Here is a 23,692-nt window from a genome sequence, read left to right on the forward strand (position 1 = left end):
AAACAACAACAAGATGGAGAGTTCCTGAAGACAGACGCCTGAAGTTGTCTCCCAGCCACCACATACCTGCACACACACAAGCATGCGTGTGTACACACATGTACCTCCACACCTAGATACACACAAACATATACCGCTATGGCAACTTCGTGAGAGCCGATAGAAGGACAAATGGACCAGAACAGATATCCCAGAAAACAATGCTCACACACATTCACGATCAGCTAACCTTCAGCAAGGATGCCCAGACACTCAGTAGGGCCGGGCAGCCCTCCAGTAACTGCTGCTCTAACACTAACTACAAACAAGAATGAGGCACGAAGATCCAGTGGGCTAGTCAGTACTTAAGTGTGACGTGAACCTTTCAACTTTCTGAGCATCATAAGGTTAGTTATCTCTTGAGTCTTTTAAAAATTATTTATTATTATCATTATTATTACTATTATTATTATTATTAGTGTGTGAACACAGTGTGTGACAGAGTTTGGGGCATGTGTGAAGGGCTTTCTCCTTCCTTCTCACCCATGGTTCTGGGAATCAGATTCGGCTCTTCAGGTTTGAATGGTAGGTGCTTTCACACGGAGCCGTCTCACTGGTCGCTTCCAGGCTCTGAATGGAGTGTCCCAATTCAGGCGTGTTGTCAGTGATTGCCTAGTAACATCTAGTTAGTGTTTGTAGCATTTGATGTTGCTGTGATTTTTATTTCTGTGTTTTCTTTCTAATTTGTCAGAACTTCTCTCTGGACGGTGGCCGTAAGGTCTTAGAGGCAGGCAGTCTCTGGGAGTCAGGTTTGGTGCCCCCAAGGTGCCAAGACCACTCTGTGGGAGGAACACCAAACCTTTCTTCAGCATTACGAGCGATACTGGATGAGAATGAACCTGAACCTTATCCCGGTTAAATCAAAAGACAACACGACTTGGAGTAAAGCGGGAAAAGAAAACTTTAAATCATGAAACTCTAGGCAGAAAACAGATCAAAGCTTTCATGACATTAGATTTGGTAATTTTTTATTTTTGTAAGTGTATGTGTGTATGTGTGTGTGTGTACTTGCACATGCATGCGTGTGTAGGACATGCCTTGGCATGGTTGTGACCGTCAGATGACAACTTGCAGGAATGGCTTCTTTTCTTCCATCATGTCAGGTTCCAGGGATCAAACTCAGGTCATCAGGCTTGTAGGTAACACCTCTACCTTCCAGCCATTTGCTGGCCCGCAACCATTCCTTGACCATGACATCAAAGCCATGGGAGCTAAAAGCAACAACAGACAAATGAGAAAATAAAATTTTCTTATCCAAGGACATAGTTAGTAGAATGAAAAGGAATCTCTGAAAGAGGAGAAGTTACTTCCAAATCATAAATTTCACTGAGAGTTAATATAATTAAAATGCAGAGCTGCGGAGCCAGTCCCAGCTGATTCACTATGACAAAGCTCCTGTACCCAAGGCTCAGGGAGCATTGTGGAAGAGGGGCTGCAAGAGCCAGAGGATCAGGAGTTTGCTGCATGTCCTAGTAGTGTCAGAAGCTACACCCACAAAGTCTCACCAACATCAGTGCCTAAGCATGAGCTGACCAAGGAAAACAGCAACAGGCATGGTAAAGCGGTTAGAAAGTCCGTGAGGCTGACCCTATGCAGACAACTACAGGCAACTGAGGAATGCTGAGAGTAGGAGAGGGTCTTCCCCAGGGAAGAGCACACCCATTGGTTATGCAACACCAAACAATCAGCCCTGAAAACATATTCAGAGAAGTAACATTACACAGCTCCACAGGCTGTATTTAGGAAGATACATTTGTGTTTGTTACATACACACATGTGACAGCAATTCATGAAAAACAAGGCTGTAAGTTTGAAAGAGAGCGAGGAAGGGTATATGGAAGGAAGGGGAAAGGGAACATAATGTAATTAATTGTATTATAATCTCAAAAAATAATACTGTTTCAGCCTTGCAAGATGAAGGTTTCTGGAGATGTGTTTTAATAACCTAAGGAAAGACAGCATTACTGAACCCCATACCCGAATGATTAAAATGGTGATGTTTGTGATGTTTTACTATAATAAAAAGAGCATCCAAGTTGAACTTTCAGACATGCAGATAAATGTACTCTTGATGGAGTCAATAGTAGACTATGTGTTGCAGAAGAAAAATATTATTGAATTTAAAAGAAAACTAGAAGCACTAGAGTGTAAATATAATGGAAGATTAATGACGGACAGAGGTATCAAAGAAATTAGGCTGTTTATTTTGCACAGAGAGATGCTCAGGGACAGTATAGAAAGTCACCTTTAGCTGAAAAGCAAGTCTGCCAAAAGGACAGAAGATCAGACCCATTTCTGTGAAGCAGGGCAAGAGAGCTAGGGCTTAGAAAGAGGCACTTGAGTCTAATGTGATGATCAGCTTCCAGAACCTTCTTTCTCTGTTGATCATTCTTCATCTGCTTGGTACTATTTCTATACCATCTTTGTGTTCACGTCATAAATATATATATATATATATTAGGTATATTAATTTCCCCAGCTGTTGAGTATAATTTTGGAAAGAACTGTGAGTATCAGACTTGGAGATGTTCTTGCAGAAGTTACACAACGCTTTGGCAGACCACAGTGGAGCAAAGTCCAGCGCCAGACAGAAGGGATGGACGTCTCCATGGGTGACTTCTGGTGGTGGTGGGGAGCTCCTAACCAGAGACCAGAACTGCCTGGGGAGCTGGAGAGCACACATTGTTCTCTGGCCTTTTTACAACCAGCTGAGAACAGCTCCATGTGTTCTAAAGTTTGACGATAATGACACATTAGCTTCTGGAAAGTGGAGGGACCCGCTGGAAGAATCAGAAAAGGCTGCATTGAGAAGAAACATTGCTCTCTCTTTATCCTTGCACATTTTGGAGGCAGGGTAAATTTAGGGTTGAAGTTTTTGTGGGTGGGTTGGAGTACTCCTCCCTCTGCTAAGAGGCCAGTCTTCAGTCTTCAGTCCTTTTCGGTCTCTATGGTCTCTGCTACTAGGAGTCTCTTCTTGAATCCCCCCTCATATCCTCCCAGGAGTCTACCCTGACTTAGGTCTCTAGCATGTCACAGAGATACCCCACACTCCATTTCTCTTTTCTCTACAGGCTTTCTGTTCTCTTGTCCTTGCTCTCCCCAGGTCTGACCTCCACCCTCTAATCTCTGAGCCTCCTCTCCTACTTTGTTTCTTCTCTTCAACCACTACCTCTGTCTCTTCTCTCTCCCCTTCCAAGTGAGATTTATGCATCCTCCCTTGGATCTTCCTTGTTATTTACCATCTTTGGGTCTATGCCTCATAGTATACTTATCCTATACAATATGACTGTAATCTTCTTATAAATGAACACATACCATGTATGTCTTTCTGAGTCTGGGTTACCTCACTCAGGATGATTTTTTTTTCTAGTTCCATCCATTTGCCTGCAAATTTCATGGTTTCTTTGTCTTTAATAGCTGAGTAGTATTTCATTGTGTGACTGTGCCACAGTTTCTTTAGCCATTCTTTGGTTGAGGGACATCTGGTTTGTTTCTAGATTCTGGCTATTATGAATAAAGCTGCTGTGAACATAGTTGACTAAGTTTCCTTATTGTATGGTGGAGCGTCCCATGAAGACCAACAGGGCCAACTAACCAGGGCCCAGAGGGGCTTGCTGAGGCTGAAGCATCAACCAAGGACCATGCATGAACTAGACCTAGGCCACCTACAAAGATGTAGCAGATGGGCAGCTTAGGCTTCACGCGGGTCCTCTAGTAAATGAAGTGAGGACTGCATTGGACACAGACTCACTTGCCAGCTTTTTATTCACTTCCCCCAGGCAGGACTGCCTTATCAGGCCACCAAGGAAGAGGACATGCTCAGTCCTGATGCAACTTGGTGAGCTGGGGTGGATGGGAAAGGGAGCTCCCCTTTTCTGAGGAAGAGGTGAGGGAGGAAAAGGGAGAGAGAGGGTGGGACTTGGGTGGGGGAGGAGGGATGAGGCTACAACCAGGATGTAAAGTGAATAAAAATAAATAAATTTTAAAAAGAAGAAACCTTGGTTTTCCAGCTCTGCTTTGGGCCCACCAGTCTTCCATCCCTGCTCCCATCTCAGCTATAAACAAAGGGGTTGAATTTGCATAAATTCAAGGTCATTTTCAGCTCTCTTATAATTCCAAAATGTTTTCTTTAGCAGTTTGGCATCTGTTCACCATATATTATTCATTGTTTTCCATCCCAGATTTCAGTTTCATTTGGTTTGATTTGGTTTTAGACTGGAGTTCAGGTATTCTCTTCCAGCCTAGTGTATATCATGGGTAGCCCTGAGTTGTGTGGACAGAGAAGGCTGGCCACAACGATGTGGGAGTGTTTGTGGATGCAGAGGTAAAACAACAAGTGCCAAGGGATCTCCCTTTCCCACAAGTTGAGCATGCAGGGAGTTGCTTTGTGTGAATTAAGTGTGAAAGATAGCGATGGTGAAAACATGCTTGCGAAAATGAAAGTAGTAACCATCTTCTGTACATCCTTATGCCTGGTACACAGGAATTGAACCTCTGCTCTGCTCTGCAAACATACACACTTAGTATTGAAAAAGACAATGAACCCTAGTGTGGGCATCACCTCCTTTTTTCCCTGTCTTCACAACAGACTTTCATTAGGTTCATTGATCTTATCCTCTTGTCCATCTGAACTGGGCCTGTGCCCAAATCTGAAGTGCCATTTTGAGAGCCACAGGCCTCTGAACACTGAGAGCAATCTTTACTCATGAAGCTCCTGTTCCTCAACCCTCCTCACACTGATCTAAAGTTATCCTTTAGCCTCTTAGGGAACCATTGTCTGGTTTTACCAAAAGCCAGTGGGCGGGTCCACTGGTATGGAGCCTCAGCCATGTCACCCTTCCCACTCTACTGCTTTCACACCTCACCAAGCAAGGGGATGAAGTGTGGAATTGCAAATTTTCACCCCAAGGAGAGAGCATGGTGACTCCCACCCTCTTTTTTCCTTCTTGAGATCTCTAAATGTAGGCAGTGTCCTGCTCCTCCTATGTCCCCAGCCACATGGAAAGCTAATTCTGGAAGCTCAGCTCTGAGCTGGTGCCATTCCAGGCAAACACTACCTATGAAAGAAACACCTCTGCCAAATTCTTAACAAAGAATCACATGAGCGACTGGGTGAGTCCACGGTCCTGGCAGCAAGGGAAGGAAATGGTAAGCCCTGCTAAGATATCCAGGTTTCTGGATGGTCTGGATCTCCCGCTTTCTGACTCTAGGGAGAAGCGTGACGGTGAAGGAAAATGCTCTCACACACTTGACAGGTCTCTCCCCTCAGTAGATAGTGTCCAGGTTACAGAACTTGTGTATAACAGTACTAGGTACATGTCTGTTTGAGCTGCTACAACAAAATACAGTCACTGACAGTCGGTTCATAGACAATGGGAACTTATTTCTCGCCCCTGAAAGTCTGGGAAGTGGCATGGGAGGCCAGCACGCTCAGAGGCTGGTGAAAGGTCTCTTCCTGGTTGTACACATTCACTTTTATGTTTTGGGAGAGGCGAGTGGGGTTTCTCAGGCTTCTTCATGAGGGCACTAAACCCATTCAAGAGTGCCACTTCATGGGCCAATCCTCTCTCAAAGACTGTATCTCCTAACACCATTGCTTTGGGGATTAGGGTTTCAATGTATGAATTTTTAAGGGGGACAAAAACATTCAGAACATTGCAACTTTTTTATAAACAGAAATAAGACATGTTGACGTATTTATTCATCCAGAAGGGCTTCCTGAGGATCTGGGTACATTGCATCGACTACACCCAAACATGTATTAATAAAATAATAATAATAATAATAATAATAATTATTATTATTATTATTATTATAGTCCATGCCTATAATCCCAATACCAGGGAGGCTGAGGTGGGGGTGGGGGTGGGGGGATTGTCATGAATTTGAAGGCAGTCTGAGCTACCTAGCAAGTTCTAGGTTAGCCAACGCTACAAAGTAAGATGCTGTCCCCAGAAATCAAAGCAAGCAAACAGACAAAAGCAAGAAACGAGCAACCGCAACAAAGCAAAGCAAAGAGCAAAGCAAAACAACAATAAGAACAGGGTACTCCTGGGACTTTTATAATTTGGCTTGACTCGGTATGCATGCAGCAGCTGGACATACTGAGAGGGGGCAGGGGAAAGGCTGGAGAAGCTGGAGCAGTCAACATCTCCGGGGGGTTGGTCAGACTCATTTTCAGTGCCTTACCCTCCACCAGCCCCCAGGACTGCCCGAGAAGCCCCACCCCGATTTTCCTATTCGGAGGGAGGATGAGTAGCGCTGGGCCTAGGCAGTAGTGAGCTTCTCCCGGATGCTACAGTGAAACACGAGGGGTTAGGCGTCAAAGGCTCAAAAGGCCACAGCACAAGGAAGTCCGCACCCAGATGGAGAGCTGTGAGCAAATGCCCCACAAGCTTTGCCTCCGCAGCGCCCAATTTGGGTCATAAGATATGTCTAATTTCTTAGTCAAACCGATGTTCCAGCTGGGAAGAGAAGGCAAGTTAAGTTTTCTTGCTGTACGCAAAGCTCTAAGGAAGAAAGACCGCACAGGCTTCTACTGCAGTCCCTTTCGCTGTGTGGTTCCCTAGCTGCTGGAAGGACCAAGGCAGCCATTTCCCTACCCAGTCAACAATTTCACTCCATTGTGACCAAGGCGAAGGGCTCCTTTGCCTTTCCCAAGGTGAGTCCTGAGTTAATTGGGAACAAGCACTCCTTTCACTACCCCTGAGATGTAGTGTGACTTTGTTCTAGAAAAGCATGAAAGAGCTGGCAAGGCGATCTTAAGGCCCGCATTCACTCACTCTTCCTCCTCCCCACCCCTCCTCCCCACAGAACTCATGCCTTATGGCTCCTAACTGGAGGCACACACTCTCAGTTGAGGAGTGCTTACTGAAATGGGAGCCAAGTGTGTCCTGGTGATTTATCTTGTATGTTTAAGCCTTTGGTAAATGAAAGCTGAGGTGGTCATACACAGGGGGCCCTCGGCTGCTTCAAGAAAGGACAGACCGGAGCTACATTTAAGCAAGCCTGTGTGTGTTTGAAATGCTAACACTTCCTAGGGAAATCAACGAAATCAAACTGCTTGTGGCTGGGGAGCCTGAATTCAGTCTAACAGTTCGCTTGGCTTTCCTATATGTTTGTGTTTTCTTGCTGATTAGAGTTGAAAGCAAATGGGTCGTTTGGGTTCATAATAATGAGGGAAATAGCTATTGCATTACACTGAAGACATGAAGTTCATGTGGGTCCATCACAGTAAAGGAAGAGGCTGTACTGAATTTCTCATACCTGACAGACTGTGGAAATGATATCTGAAAACGCAACCGTATTCCTCATAATTGAGAGCGAGTCAGGTTCCATGCAATAGATTTGGCTTTTTGACTGGTTAATGATTTGAACTGCAATTATTTCCCATTTTGGCCCCTGCTCCTGGTAGGCAGCCCTCATTTGTGGTTCTGATGCTTGCCAGGTATTGGTAATTCTCTTCTCTCCCCTTGCCCTAGAGGCAGTAACAGCATCCTTTATCACAAGACCCTGGGTCCTTTATCACGCTCTTAGTGTGTCCGACCCTGATTACACATGGAAAAATACATAAATAACTAAACCATTTTTATTTGAACTCTAGTTGACTCTGGCAGCCCTGCTAAGTGCCCGACCCAGAGTCCCTTCCTGCCTTCGGGCTGCTAACCTTAGCGCTGACAATTATCTAAGGAAGACTCAGGTTTCTGGCTTGCCCTCTTAGGACTTCACGGGGAGGTGGTGCCGGTGGGTGGGCAGGGAGAGAGAATATAAAATGAAAAGCACCGCAAAGCAGAGGTCCAGGCCTCGCTGAGCTGAAAGCCGTGTTTTCCTGGAACTACTAAGACCGGAGGGGTGGATGGTGTGCTGGACTGATCAGAACACTGATGTGGGGGCTGGAGCTGAACAAGAGTGAATGCAGCATACTGAGAGAAGGCCATCGACCAATCACAGTAGAGGAGTAAACAGTTGCCCCCAAGAACTCCCTCAGTCCATGAAAGTGCCTGTAAACTAGGCAGAGGTTTGTGGACTGAACGGGCTGTTTGGGAAGCAGTTTCCAGGTACTACACAAGCACAGTGGGAGGGTGTGTGTGTTTTATGAGATGTTCCTTTGGTTCAGTATTTTGACGTGTGGTGTTTCTCTTGAGCACATTTTTTTTTCCTCCGTGACTTCTATTTCTTGAATTCCACTGGGAAAGAAACAAAATGCAGCTGAAACTTAGAGAGAGAGAGAGGGAGGGAGAGGGAGGGAGAGAGGAGAGGTGTGTGTTTGGGGTGGTGGTGGCAGGGCTAGGAGCTCTGCCTTTCTAGGTTAACTGATTGGCCAGCTTGCTCCCTCCCCCTTAGCTTCATACTGCCACCTTCTGGTCTTTTAGAAAGCCTACAGAAGAAACCAGTCCTTCATGCACACAGAGACTGTAGGACATCAGTTCTTGGGCCAGCAGCTGGTGATGGATGAATAGACCCGTGAAGGAACAAACTCACGAACATAAAAATAAAGTACGATGTGGTACGCAGAGCGACAGAATCACAGTGACAGGAGCACACCCAGGCTCTGGAGAGCACATGGGTTGCGGGAGACCGGGATCAGAAGCTGCATCCTAAAAGGAGAGCAGAAATTAGCGAAGGCAGAGAGGGTGGGGTGAACAGAGATCGCAGGATGACTTTCAGAGAGAACCCAAGGAAAGGAAATGTTCCCATGGGGTTAGTGCAGCAACCTCAGGCATTTTATTTAAGGCACCCTGAGCGTGCCAGGGTGGTGCAGGGGAGTGAGAGAGCTGTGGAGCTGGTGTGACGGTTCCGCTTCTGTTAGGGAACCCAGGGGGAAAGTGTCTCTGAATGCCATTAAGCACAGGAACCACAGGCCTTTCAGTTGCTTAGCCCAGCCCTGCCTGTGGAGATACTACGTCTTAGGGAAGAGACAAGAACTTGCCCTGGGTTCTCATCCTACTTTAAATCGGATGCGGATAACGGGAGAGCATATTTTATATGAAGTTACTGGCAATTTTCCAAAGCATAGTGAAAGTTACATCACACAGACTGTAAGTCACATAGACTATCGTTCTGGATGGTTTGGCTTCTGTTCTTGGTGAATACTAAGTTAACTTATTTTTTTTTAACTTAAGAAACATCTAGGAATAGGGGTTGGGGAAGAAACTGAGAGAGGAGAGTGCTTGCCCAGAATGCACAAAACCTTGGATTGGAGTCCCAGCATCTCAGGAAGCACCTCTATCCCAGCGGTCCAGAGGTGGAGGCAGGTGGACAGAGGTCAGAGGTCATCCTTAACGACAGAGTGAGTTCTAGGCCAGATTATATGAGACTGCCATTAAAAAGTTATGCTCACTAACCTCTTCTTTAATGAGCGATAAAGCTGGAGTCTATGACAATCAAACCCCTAGTCTTCATACAGAGGATGAAGGATTGAGTTTACTAAGTATACAGAGAGCAGGGATGAAAGACTAAAGCAGTGAACAACAGAAAGACAGTCGGACATCTGATCAGACACACCAACCATCAGAAAGCAACGGGGGAAGCCACACACACCAAGACAGTCACCCGCTGTGACTGACAGAGAGGGTCCCAAGCGACTGTTTTCTTCTGAGGGAGACATCTGATTAGTCATTCCTACCACAGAGCTTCCTCCCATCTTACACAAGATTTTATGTTCATGTATGTTTATGTATGTGCATCTGTCATGTCTGTGGGTCCTCTGGAGAGCTGAAGAGGACCCCTGGAGCTGGAGTTACAGGCAGTTGTGAGCTTCCCGGCATGAGTGCTAGGAACTGAACTCAGCCCCTCTGAAAGAGCAGTGTACCTTCCTAACCACTGAGCGATCTCTTCCCACACCACCCCGCTGCCCAGGCATTTTAACACCATGAGACAAACTGTGGCTGAGTCTTTTGCTTTAGGAAGGGGTCTAGAAATGTTAACCTCCCAGCTCTGTTCAAAATGTTTTCACACTAAAGATGTATTTCTTTATGTTCTTAAGGACATGGTCTCTTCACTTTGAACCCTTTTGCTATTTTCTGTTCCCTTGCTCCCAGGGTCAGAGGCTAGCCCACCCTAGAGGAGGGATGTTAGGGGACATGTTATTGTGTTCATGCCTGGGTCTGTAATGCGGGTTCCACCCTGCCTGCATAGCCAGCTCCTGGGGGAGCTTAAACTGCACAAGACAATTTACTAATATACAGCAGTGTCTTCTGTTTAGCCTTACATGGGGAAAAAGCGAAAGGCCAGAGAACAGCAAGAGTTTCTGCTCTAATAGCAGGCAGGGGAGGAGGAAGGGCTCAGAAGCCTGAGCACACCTGTGGTGGCATTGCTGCCACCCTTTCAGGTGACACCCTGTCCGTCCACGCCTGCATGAACCAACATTAACCGCTCACACAGGGACACTGCACAAAGACAGGGGCACCCCATGCTTTGAGGCTCCGCGGGAAAATTTGCTCCGAAGGATTTGGTTCTGCCTCTTCCTTTGCTTTTAAAAAAAAAAAAAAATCCCTTTTGGTATTTTTAAGAACAGAGAAAGAGAAGTGCTTGGTTTAGCTAGTCCAGATCTCTCCCACAGGAGGCAGATTACCCAGATTGCAGGGATCTGGGTAAAAGGTTCCGGGAGAGGAGGGGAGAAAGAATTGGGCACTGATTGCTTCACACTCCTCCGGGATCCATGGGATGTGGAAATGGGTGACAAGAAAAGATCCAAATGGTGTCCAGGTTTTCAGCTTGAGAGAGCCCTAGGTGCTCGGGCCGAGAGTTTGAGAACACAGGGATCAGGAAATTGTGGACGGAATGAAGGGTTGAGCTGAATTCTCCGTTAGCATTTAGGTCAGAGTTTACATTGGCTTCTGGGTTTACCCAGCATCACGCTATCCTCGGGGCAAAGTACTGGGGTGGACTCTCAGTAACCCTCATTTGTGCAAATTTTGAAAAGGAGAAAAAAAAACTGGATTAAAGTTCATAGAGGCCTCGAGTTAGAGCTCTCCTGAGTGGAGAGCAGAGATTTCAGGGGATGACTAGCTATTTCCCCTTTTAGAGTCTCTTCCTGTTTATGGAAATGCCATCTAATATACTGACACTTTTAGAGGGCCATGCCTCACTAAAAGTCCCCAGTGGGCTGACTAATCCCCTGATTCAGCGGCTACCTTTGCTATTGCAGCAGCCTGCTATTCCTCACAATTTAGCAGCTTGAAGAAAGCTGTAAAAGAGAGTCACTTTTCTTCCAACAAGATGGAAGTCATGTTTTCTTTCCCCAAGAGACAACAAAGGGAGGTGGCTCAGCATGCAAGCATGGGACCTGAGTTTAGATGGCTGGAACCCTCATACCCCTGGGTGTGGTCCAGCATGGCTACAATCCCTGTCTCCACACCACCTAGCCCGTGGTGAACCCTGCCTCAAACAAGATGGAAAGCAAGGACTGACACCAGAGGCTGTCCTCTGACCTCCACATGAATACACACACACACACACACACACACACACGCACATGTACACACATGCACACACAATATTTGTAAGGGATGGTAGTCCAAATTAGGATCAGAATTCTGCCCAGGTCAAGCATCCTCTAGGTAAGGGGAATAAAATGGGACCTCCATGTAGTGTCAGGACCAGCACCCTAGCACCCTTCTTGTTATTCTGTCTGAGGGATTTAGTCCTCCATTACAGTAATCCTCTTGAGCTTTTATTTTGGATTTAGACAAGTGCTTCCCAGAACCTTCAGTGGCTTCCTTCCTTAGGAGAACCCGTTTCTCATTCCTCGTCTAAAGCACTAGATTAGAAGGAAGGAATTACGAGTTTAATTCATTCTCATTTCTGAGGACATAGTCCTTGATCTCAGTTTTAGAAGTTAGGAGAAACTAAGCTTAGAGAACCCTAATTGTAACCAGAGCCTTTGAGAGTCGGGATTATGAATGCTGGGGGGTGGGATGGGCAAGAACATAGTTGCTGAGGGCTTCGGTTCGAGGTGGTGCTGGGTCAGATTGGCTTCCTGGCAATCTCCCATTGCATGAAGCTTTGCCTGGAGTCATTAGCCACAGTGTGTGTTTGTTGTATGGACGGGAAAGTTTGTTTTATAACAGGTCTCACTGGATGAGTAACACCGCATTCGACACATGCCAGCTAGTTGTATAATTCTGTGGTTCTTTGCCAACACCGGCCTTAAAGCTTAAGCTAGCAAAGTTAAAACACTACCTTTATGGTTTTCCCAAATATGTGACTGCAGAGTCAAGTAAGCATTGTTTGCAATACTGTCCTAAACCTTAAGTGAAGTTCTTATTTATTCACCGCAAACAAAATAAAAATTTAAAATGACTAAACAGCTGGAAGGGCAGTTGACAAGAAAATGCTTCATTACTTCAGTCCACTGACGAGTCTGACAAAGCGTTTTATGATCAGGAAAACTGACCCAAGTCAGGAACAAACAGCACTCTCAATCTGCTGTTGAATCAGTGCAAATGTTTGCACAGTATCCACTGGAAACAGGATCTTCTGCTAGGTCTCTTTTAAAGACAGAACTTGAAGAACAGTCTTTCTAACTTTGTACACATCAGGGAGGGAACATTAGGAGACATTCACCTCTTCAGCCACCTCTGAGAGGGTGGCTGGCAACGCGACAGAAACAGTGGAAAGGACCACTGGAACATGAGGCTGATTGTGTAACAGAAAGCTGGCACTTCTTCACAAAGGCAAACAAATTGATGGAGAAACGCATCTCCATGAAGCAGATGGCGACTGTCAACCTATTTGTGACGCCCCTGTTATTACCCAGAGACACAATTTTATATGTAAAGAGAAGTGAGGCGTGACGTGGAAATGGGGGGGGGCACAGTCCACACTGACCGGAGTTGACGAGATGGGCCAGGGAGCAATGAAAGAAATCTGTCAACATAACAGAAGGTTAACATAATTTCACATCAGCACCGATATTAATCACAGCACATGGCAAAGCTGATTATTGAATGAAATGAATGAATTAAAATACTCATTAGGAGTTGGCATTTTTTTTTGTAAAGCTTCATCATTGTAAAAACTATTAACTTTTTGTGGCAGGCAAATACCAGTCACACTGGATTTCTTGAAGCTTACAGAAGCAAATGGTGAGCCTTTCCTAAGTTTCACTCCCTAAATGATCTTCTGGTTCCTCCCAGGTTCTTCCCCCCACCATGTTCTCATTCCAAATTTGAGAACCCTTTTATAATAATAGTAAAATTATAATTAATACAAACACATATATGAATAATGCATGTTAATACAATTATAATACTACTAATATTATTATAACCCACTGAGTCCTAATTATTATAGCCTTTGCTGTCCACTGACACATGCTGTGGGGCCATCCACTGAAGCATGGTAAGCCAACCAAGGACCTCACCCCAAAAGAAAACTGACTCCCCTTCTCTTGCCAAGCCATCCACTGTCAATACCTCCTCAGCTGGGGAGGGAGGTTTGTGTATCGTTCACCCATCTATCGTGGAGTGAAATAAGGGAGTCAATATTAGGAGACATACTTTTTTATTTTAAAAATGTGTTGTTTTAAATTTTTTATACAATTTTTTTTTTTTGCTCATACTCTCTCCCTTTTCCTGACTTCTCACAGGCACCCCTCCCCCCACCCATGAAATTTTGTGATGTCTTTTCTCTGTCTCAAAAAAAACTTAATTAAAAAAGAAATAAAAATCCCCAGTCATGCAAAGAAACAAATGGCACGTAAAGAAACAGAGAGCCCTCGTGTCGGCCGATGATTCCTGAGCATGTGGCCTGCTTAAGATGTGGTTGACAGATCCGTTGCCACTACATTAGCGAAAACCGATGTTTCCTCTCCTAGCAGGTGTCAACTCCAGATAGCCTCGTGGTTGGGGGTGGTGCTTTGTGCTGGAGTTTTGTCTAGTTTGAAGCTGTGAACCTCTTGTATATGCCGTCATGGACTCTGTGAGTTCATATATACATCAGCTCTCCCGTGTCTGGAAGAGGCTGATTCTTTGGGGTCATCCATCACCTCTGATTCTCAGAATTTTTCTACTTCCTTTTCTGTAGAGATCCCTGAGCCTTGAGGGGAAGGCTTTGATAAAAACATCTTAGTTAGGGCTGAGTGCTTCAACGGCTCTCATTTTTTGTGTGTTGGCCAGTTGTGTGTCTGTGTTAATTAACCATCTAGTGCAAGAAAAAGCTTCTCTGATGAGAGCTGAACAGTGCACTGATCTGTGGTATAGAGATATGTCATTAGGAGTTGTTTTATTGCTATGTTCACTTAGCAGAATAATAGTAATAGGTTTTCTATTAAGGCCCATGACTTACCTAGTCTAAGCTCATGGGCAGTTTAGCAGTGTCACATGTGGGTTCCATCTTGTGAGTGAGCCTTAAATCCAACCAAAGCTGGTTGGTTACTGCCATAGCATTTGTGCCACTATTGCACCAGTATATCATGCAGGCACTATTGCAGGTTGCAGGGCAATCTTGATGTTGCCTCTCTCCTCCTGTAGCCTGCATCATGAACACATGCTATCTTCCAGCACCGTGAAGACTAGTCAACAGGGATGAAGCGTCTAGCTGTGCACCAGCTCACTCTCTCACTTACATAGTTGATGATGTTAGGAAGTAGTGTCCTCATTTACAGGGCCTTAGCGATGTTTGGGGAGACCCCTTTGGCCAATAACTCAACAAGACATAACCCATTCCTGGTACTGGGGTTTTACTTGGTAACATAGACACCTAGTTTGGGCATTGTCTTTTCCATTACATGGTGACTCAATTTAAATTCCGTTCATATACATATATGTCTTTCAGTAGTAGGCTTCCATATGTCTTCTCAAAAGGCCTTTCGTGTTGGAGGTCCCTCCCTAATTCCTTCCTCTGCTATTCCCTCTCCACTCCCTCTAATTACGGCTTCCCTCTATCTCATTATAATGCTATGTGTGTTTCCCCTTCTGTGGAATGTTTCTCTTCTTCCCTGGTCCCTCACTAGCTAACTAACATTTGTAGTTATTCTGAGTGAAACACACATATCTAAAGCTTAAAAGCTGGCATCCTTGTGTAAGAGAAAACATGTAAGGTTTGTCTTCCTGGATCTGTGTTACCTCACTCAGCATGACTGTAGCTGTATCCCTTTACCTCCAAATTACATTTTTCTTAAGAGCTGAATAATATTTCATTGTGTAATGTAGCACATTTTCATTATTCATCTGCCAGTTGATAGACCGCTAGAAATTGTGTCCAACTGGAAACTGGAAATTTCTGGCTATTATATATAAAATAGCAATGAACAAGAATGAGCAAGTATCTCTGTAGTACAATGTAGAGTCCAGTAGTGGTACAGCTGGATATTGTGGTAGATTTATTTTCAGCTTTTGAGGAGCGTCCATCCTGAGTTCCACAATGGCTGTACCAGTTTGCACTCCTACAGTAATGGATAAGTTTCCCCCTTTCTCTGCTTGTCATTTGTTTTATTATTCTTGGGCATTCTAAACAAGGTAAGATGAAATCTCAATGTGATTTTAATTTGACTTTACCTGATGACTAAGGATGCTGAACATTTTTAAGTGTTTCTCAGCCATTTGTGTTTCATCTTTTGAGAACCTCCAGCAAAATAACAGAATACAAAAGTAACATAAAAATCAGTAGCCTTCCTATATACAAATGACAAATGTGCTGAGAAAGAAATCAGAGACACAATACCTTTCACAATAGCCTCAAAAATATATTGGGACTCTAACCAAGTGAGAGAGACTTGTATAATAAGATAGGACAAACATACAGAAATCTATACACCTAAAGATAAACAAGAAAGAGGACTCGGGGTAAGATGATCAATCCTCACTTAGAAAGACAAATGGGATGGACATTGGGTGTAGGAGAAAACAAGTAACAGGACAGGAGTCTACCACAGAGGGCCTCTGGAAGACTCTACCTAGCAGTGTATCAAAGCAAATATTAAGACTCATAACCAAACCTTCAGCAGAGTGCTGAAGAAAGAAGGGGGAGTTAATATGACCTGGAGAGGACAGGAGCTCCACAAGGACCAAATATATCTGGGCACAGGGGTCTTTTATGAGACTGTTTCTCCAAACAAGGACCATGTATGAACATAACCTAGAACTTCTGCTCGGATGTAGCCCATGGTAGCTCAGTATACAAGTGGGTACCCTAATAAGGGGAACAGGGACTGTTTCTGACAAGAACTCAATGGCAGGCTCTTTGACTTCCCCCCCCCCGACTCCCTGAGGGAGGAGCAGCCATGCTAGGCCACAGAGGAGGACTTCACAGCCAGTCCTGAAGATATCTGATAAACCAGGGTCAGATGAAAGGGGAAGTCCTCCCCAATCAGTGGACTTGGAAAGAGACAGGGAGGAGATGAGGGAGGGAGGGTGGGATTGGGGGGGAAAAGAAGGAGAAGGATACAGCAGGGATACAAAGTTAACAAGCTGTAACTAATATTAAAAAAATAAAAATAAATAAAATAAAATAAAAAACTTTAAGACACTGAAGAAGACATCAGAAGATGGAGAGACCTCCAGAGCTGTTGATCAGTAGGATAAACAACTTGAAAATAGACATTCTACCAAAAGCAATCCCGATCTAAATTCCAATTCTATTCTTCACAGAAATTGAAAAATGAATCTTAAACTTTATGTGGAAACACACACACACGCACACATATACACACACACCAGGATAGTCAAATCAACCTTGAACAATAAAAGAACTGCTGGAATAGCATCACTATTCCAGATTTCAAGTTATGTTGCAAAACTGTAGTAATTAAAAACAGCATGATATTGGCATAAAACAGACACATTGATCAATGTAATAGAATTGAAGAGCCAGGCATAGCTACATACAATACACATACACATCTATATGGTATATATCTGTATATATACACACATACATATATAATAATATACGTATGCATAATATGATACACACATGTATATTAAATATACATGTGTATGGTATGTGTACATATTGTATGATATATATATATATTTATATATTACAAAGAAGTCAGAGATACAAACTGGAACAAAGCATCTTCAACCAGTGGCACTGGTCAAACTGGAGAGCTGCATGTAGAAGAATGGACATAAATCCATATCTACTGCTCTGCACAAAACACAACTCCAGATGGATCAAAAACCCCAATGTAAGAGCTGATACCTTCAATGTTATAAAAGAGAAAGCAGGGAATGGGCTTAAACTCATTGGCCAGGAAAGGACTTTCTGAACAGGACTCCAATAGCACAGGCATTAAGCCTAGTAAGAAATGGGACCTCATCAAAGCTAATGTACAGTGAAAGACACCAGCATTTGAGCAGAGGCAGCCTACCTGACAGATAAAACATTTACCCATTAAACATCTGACAGAGGGTTTATTAGTAGATTATCCAAAGGACTTAAAAATGTGAACATCAAGAAAATAAATAACCCAATTTAAAAATAGAGTATAGAACCACTTTTATCTTAGAGGATTCAATATTTTATTTTTATAAAATTCTACTGAGAATTTCTTTTAAAAAATATTATTTTAAAATACGTGTGTGAGGAGGTGTGTGCACATGAGTACAGGTGTCCCTGAGACTGGAGGAGTGTGCTGGATGCCCTGGAGCTGGAGTTAAGATCAGCTCTGAGCCCACCAGTATTGGTGCTGGGGACTGAATTTGGGAAGAGCTTGCTCTCTTAACTACTGAGCCATCTCTCCAGTGCCCCACTGAGATATTTTCCTCATGTGTTATTAGGCATGTATGTTAACAGTTTTGGTTTGTATGTATGTCCCTGTCTGCTTCTGCTCTCAGAGAAACACAGTTTCTAAAATGAGTTTGGAAAAAATAAAGGCATGTGTTTGTCCCCTGGGTTCAGGCCACATTTTATTGGAAAACATTTATCGTGTATTTGGCTCATGGTCACCTGGATTTTCAACCTAGACTATGTCCTTATGTAGATATCTGTTTTCTGCTACTCCTATTCAACTTTTCCTTATGAGCCATTTTGTTTCCAGATACTCCAATACTCTAAAACCATTAAAACCTCAACAATTAAACAAAACTGCTCATTTCACACAAGCTTGTCACTACAAATCATTTTGTGTAACTTTTTATTAAGAACGTTCAGCCAGGGACCCTGACTAAAATGCTCAATCCCCATCCCGAAAGGCAAAAAGGAAGGGCATCAGAAGAAGAAGAAAATAGGAAACAAGCTAGAAACCCGCCATGGAGGGCCTCTGAAAGGCTCTGCCCTGCAGACTATCAAAGCAGACACTGAGACTTATAGCCAACTGTTGGGCAGAGTGCATGGAATATTATGTAAGAAGTGGGAAATAGTAAGATCTGGAGAGGACAGAAACTCCACAAGGAGAGCAACACAACCAGAAATTTGAACACAGGGGTCTTCCCAGAGACTCATACTCCAACCAAGTACCATGCATGGAGATAACCTAGAACCCCTGCTCAGATGTAGCCCATGGCAGTTTAGTGTCCAAGTGGGTTCTATAGTAATGGGAAGAGAGACTGCCTCTGACATAAACTGATTGGCCTGCTCTTTGATCACCTCCCCCTGAGGGGGGAGCAGCCTTACCAGGCCACAGAAGATGACAATGCAGCCACTCCTGATGAGATCTGATAGACTAAGATCAGAAAGAAGGAGAGGAGGACCTCCCCTATCAGTGGACTTGGGGAGGGGCATTGTGAAGAAGGGGGAGGGAAGGTGGGATCGGGAGGGGAGGAGGGAAGGGCTTGTGGGTACATACAAAGTGAATAAAGTGTAATTAATAAAAATTTAATAAAAGAACATTCAGCCAGGTATACATGCTGGTAATCCTAGTTTGAGGCTATCCTGGGTCAGCCTGGTGCACATCGTAATGAAATTTTAACACATGTTATATGTATGTATGTACCTGTCCACAGACAGATACCTATTCATGCTGCAAACTAAAAGCATCTTCATGTTAAATATAGTTGCTGCTGTGTATCTTGACTTATCATTCTACTTTATTGAACTGAATATTGTGGTAAGTATCACAATGTGATTATCACTATGGTTCATATTTAATTGCTATCCTAAGACTTTTTGTCTTCTATGAATACACACTTACAAATAGCCCCAGGCACTGTTGTGCTGGTCCCAGGTCACAAAGTTACATAATGATAATTCTTCAAGTTAATCATTGAAAAATGTGCCCTTCCCTTAAATTTCCCAATTTTCTTTCTTGATCTAATCAAGTGATGTGTACAATTTCGCAAGTTAATTCAAGTTAATTTATGACATGTTTTAAAAGTGTTTCTGTTAAAAAAAATAAAAGAATGAGTCATTCAGGTTTGAAATGTATTTCTATAAACATGTATTTACTGCACCTCTACATGCTGAGTCTGTTTTAAGTCACAACAACTGGTAAAATGATGAAAACAGTCCCTGTTCCAACAAGTGGAAATCCAAGAATATGTTTATAAAAATATAGAATTATAGCCTTAGGAAACACAAATTAAAATATTTACTCTGCTGAGCCTAGGCACCCACTAAACTAAACTTAAAAAGGTTTAGAAAACTCTATAAAGCTTCTATATCCTCCCCAAATCTGCTTCTGCATGCATTTCTCAGACAGACTCATGATGTCAGAGGTCCTTGTCAGGAAGGAGGCTTCAGGTCACAGTCACCCAGCAAAGAACACCCAACCCTCTGGATCTCAAAATGTCAGGACAGTCCGAACGCTGAAATGGAAAATGATAGCTTTTAGTCAGTGTGTGTGTGTGGGGGGGGGGTTCTATTCAGTCAAGAAAGGCTTTCCTTTCTATTATGGTTGGTTCTGTTGTGGGAAAGTTAGTTGGGTTGAGGTTCATGCCTTCTGTGCATTCTGGAAGGGAACATGTGTGGGTATTGAGCTGACTTTGGAAGCATGTGCTTAACTGCAGCCACTAACAGGAAGGAGTGTCCAGCAAACACAGGACTAAGGCTGCAGTGGGGAGAACAGGAACGACAATCCAGAGGATGTAGATTTCTTGATGCCCCAGAGATGGTAGAAGCAGGAGAGACCCACTTTCCCTGTGTCTCAGAGTTTGTCTGGGGCTTAGAAGAGTGGTGCTGCATTCTTAGTTACCAGATATTAGACAACTTAGTAAATTAAAGTGGGTGTTAGTTCAGTCATGAAACCACCCCAAGACATTGATATTTAAGGACAGCCTGAATGCATCTGCTACTGAAGGACTGACCAGGGCTGGAGCGCAGAAAGCAGGAGGCCCGCTAGGTAACTATGACAATATGTACAGAGCCATGATCAGACTGAGCCAGGATAAAGATCTTGGGCAGGGGAAGAAGAGAGAGCCTGCAGGAGAAGGGGAGAAGGGGCTGCCTGCAGGGCTCAGCCTCGCCTTGGACACACTGGCCAGCAGTCAGAATGAAGATGCAGAATACATGCCATTCTCTGTTTAGGTGTAGAAAAGAATTGTCCTGGTGAGGCTGACGTGAATGGAACACTATGGGGGTTCTGAGCAGGAAGTCATGGAAACCGAGAGGCTCAGGATTACAAATGTCACTTGGCAGGGAGATAGGAGAATAAGATTTCTGAAAGTAATTTTGCTTATTTGGAAAACAATTAGTAATTGTTTTCAAACCATATTAAAATACCAGATTTCTTTATGTAAATAAACGAGTTTTGACATTTCTTTTTCTGGTAGAAAGCCATTCGTTGTTCCCCTGTTTAAAAATTAAAATGTAAACATACATATGTAATGTTATGATTCCGTAGACCGCACCAGGCTAGAAAGTACATTGGAAAGAAATGCTAGTTCCTGTTTCAGGCAGCCTCCAAAACCACTGCACATGGTAGATACTCAGTATTTACAGGGCCAATGAGTGCCGTCTATCTCGTTCGCACAGGCAGCTCCAAAACAGATTCATAAGAAAAGAGTAGCTGAAATTTGACTTCCTCACATCCCACCTGGCTCTTGCCCAGTGCTCAGCAGAGAGGAGGGGTATGCCAGGAGCACTCACTGTTAACCTGGAGGAGGACTTCCTATTTACCTGGAGCTTGCGGGGCTTTGGGTGAGAAGTCTGGCCTGCGTAGAGCACAGCACACCCTGACACCACTCCCATGAGATCAGATATTATTTATTTGCCTTTTGCAACCTTTGTTTCATCAGCTGAATCTGGCAAGAATAACATCTGAGAAACAAGACTCAGAAAACAAGCACAGTTGCATAAGAGCTTCGGGAACTGTAAAAAAAGTTAGTTGTGGCATTACTTGAGGATTCTAGCAGCTTTAAATTTTTTTTTTTTTTTTTAAAGCGGCCAACGAGATCCAGCGGACGTGAAAAACTGAAGCCCAGGGGATTTTAAAGAGCTCATGTAGAGATGCCATTCTATGAATAGAAAGAACTGAGTAGCTGCGTTCACCTGGCTAGCTTAAATAATCCAAAATAAAAATGGAAGGAAAGTTAAACGTATACCATGCGAAAGGAGTCAAAAGTCACCACACATACCTTTGCCCTGAATAGAGCAATTCAAATCCTTCATTGACGTTCTTAAAAGGCAATGTGTGGGTTATCAGCTGGCCCAGGTCAAACTTCTTTTCCAGGAACTCAGTCACCAGTTTGGGTACATCATCTCTGCTCTTCCAACCTGTGGGTAAAGGTCCTGTGTACTTTACTAGGTAACCCTCACGTTTTATGGCGTTATATTTGTGTCATTTCTCTTACGCATTATTGCCATCCCCCACCGTACAAATGAGCCGTGTTTCTCCCATCTTAAGAAACAAAGGCTGGCAAAGCCCTTCCCGAGTCCTGCGTCTCCTTCCAGCTGCCCCACATCTGTGTGGTAAGAACCACAGACAGAATTGTCTCCCGTGCGCAGTTGCTGCTTCCAGTACCGCCCATTCTCCTGCGCGCTCACCCTACATATACTCACACTCCGGCACGCTGATGTTTCAGCTCTGGCCAAGGGTACCCTGCCCCCCCCCACACACACACACACACTCACACGTCATTTTGACTCAGTGGTGGACTATGATTTCTGAACTAATGTGTACTCTGGGAAGTCTTGGTGGCTGATCCTTCCTGTCCCTCACTCTGCTCACTTGCTTCTGCTCATATTATCATCACAGTTCATCTCCTACTTCAGCTAGGAGAAGCTCTCTCCTGAATCCTTCATGTCTCTGAAACTTCTAATGTGTCCTGGGAACTGGTCTTCATACCTCTCCTCCTCTTTGTCTCTCTCAGGGTAATCTCCTCTAGTCTAATAACTTTAAATAAACTATATTTACAACACTTAAGTTTCTGTCTCCAGTGGGACATTTTCTTCAGCACAGACTCGTAGCTAGCTGCCTACCTGTGGCACATGTTCCTCAGAGTTCTGTAAAATTGGAAGGCCTAATAATATATCCAATATTGGATGTTGTCCTGTAAATATACAACTAAGTCATTTTCACTATGGGAGAAATGCAGCTGACACTAGAAAAGACTATGGCAACAGTCATAAAGGATTCAATTGCTCCTGAGTATTCTTGATTCCACCCCCTGCGCACCGGCCCCCAGTCTGGGGATTTAAACTTGGGTCCTCAGGCTTGTGCAGCAATCACGTTGTCCCTGAACCACCTCCCCAGCCCTATGTGAAACTGTCAACATAAAATAAACGTTAAATGACTCCTCTTATAATTGGTCTGTTAATGTCAATAGCAGTGCCAATTTTATATTATTTCTTTAATATCTTTGTTTTGCATTTTCCAACAAACTATATACTTCTCTAATCCAAGAGCAATCACCTCTCTTCTTTTTATACTCTCAGCAGGTGCTCAGATGGTTACCCTTTCTCACGGTATAAGACAGTCTAATGAGGCGTGCCTCTGAAATGCCCCATGCTGCATGAAGGTAACAGAGAACCAGGCTCTGAGGGTGGGGTTTGAACCTGCTAATGTACTATCTACTACAGGAAAGTGATTGATTCTGGACTCATCTTTACTGCTTCTTGGTTGTTCTGGTGGGAAATTGAACTGTCCCTATAAAATGTGACACCCCATCTGTTCACTTATTTAGGCTCTGAGCACAGAACTTTTGCCAAGGTCTTCGTGAGTAACAGCAACTTCTCTTTCATGAGTGAGTGTTCTTGGGTGTATGGAGAACAATGGAAGCAATGAGAATTTTATGCTTCAGAAGTCATCTCAGTGGAGACACATCTGACGCTTTTAATTCATGCCTTTGGGTGACAGGGGCTGCAGGTAGTGATCTAATTGCCCACTGCTGTTGGCTCTGTGTCACATAAAGAACAGATAGTCATCTTTTGTGTGATTGCTATCATACCTCCACTTGGGGTCATTTAGCACTCATCCTTGGAAGGTGCTTTGAGGGTGAGGAGATGAGAACACAAGTCTCCCTCACTTGATAGGCAGGAAAGGCAAAGTTATTACACGCAGTCCAAAGGCCCAGCCACTCTCACCTCCAAAGACGCAGCCCTTCCACGTTCGCCCAGTGAAGAGCAGCATTGGGTCATAGCTGAGCATCTTGGCTGACGGCGGAGCACCAACCACCACACTGGTTCCATAGTTCATATGGCAAGATGAGAGGGCATTGACCTGAGATTCAGATGAAGGGGACTGTTGTTTCTGGAGATCATGGGCTCAGGAATGACCAGCACATAGCCAGAGTTCCAGTAGTTAGAATCAAAATCAAATTATGCCCCCAGG

The 23,692-nt window shown here is 43.9% G+C and overlaps 1 protein-coding gene across 3 annotated transcripts in view; it reads right to left on the reverse strand.

The window, feature by feature from the left end:
* Window positions 1–927: 927 nt before the first annotated feature.
* Window positions 928–23,692, reverse strand: part of Adh7 (alcohol dehydrogenase 7 (class IV), mu or sigma polypeptide) — a 48,778-nt gene continuing 26,013 nt past the window's right edge. For 2 of the 3 annotated variants that reach the window (XM_060392643.1, XM_060392642.1), the window contains exons 7-9: window positions 23,446–23,581; window positions 21,498–21,636; window positions 928–1,250 (exon numbers count right to left, since the gene is read on the reverse strand). In XM_060392643.1, the coding sequence (XP_060248626.1) occupies window positions 1,139–1,250; window positions 21,498–21,636; window positions 23,446–23,581 (387 nt within the window). In that variant the 3' untranslated portion in view covers window positions 928–1,138. Of the gene's footprint in view, window positions 1,251–19,339; window positions 19,731–21,497; window positions 21,637–23,445; window positions 23,582–23,692 lie in introns of those variants that run through there. The other variant, XM_021655784.2, reaches the window with a different exon arrangement.

The sequence above is a fragment of the Meriones unguiculatus genome, chromosome 10 (assembly GCF_030254825.1).
Source record: "Meriones unguiculatus strain TT.TT164.6M chromosome 10, Bangor_MerUng_6.1, whole genome shotgun sequence".
NCBI classification, from domain to species: domain Eukaryota; kingdom Metazoa; phylum Chordata; class Mammalia; order Rodentia; family Muridae; genus Meriones; species Meriones unguiculatus.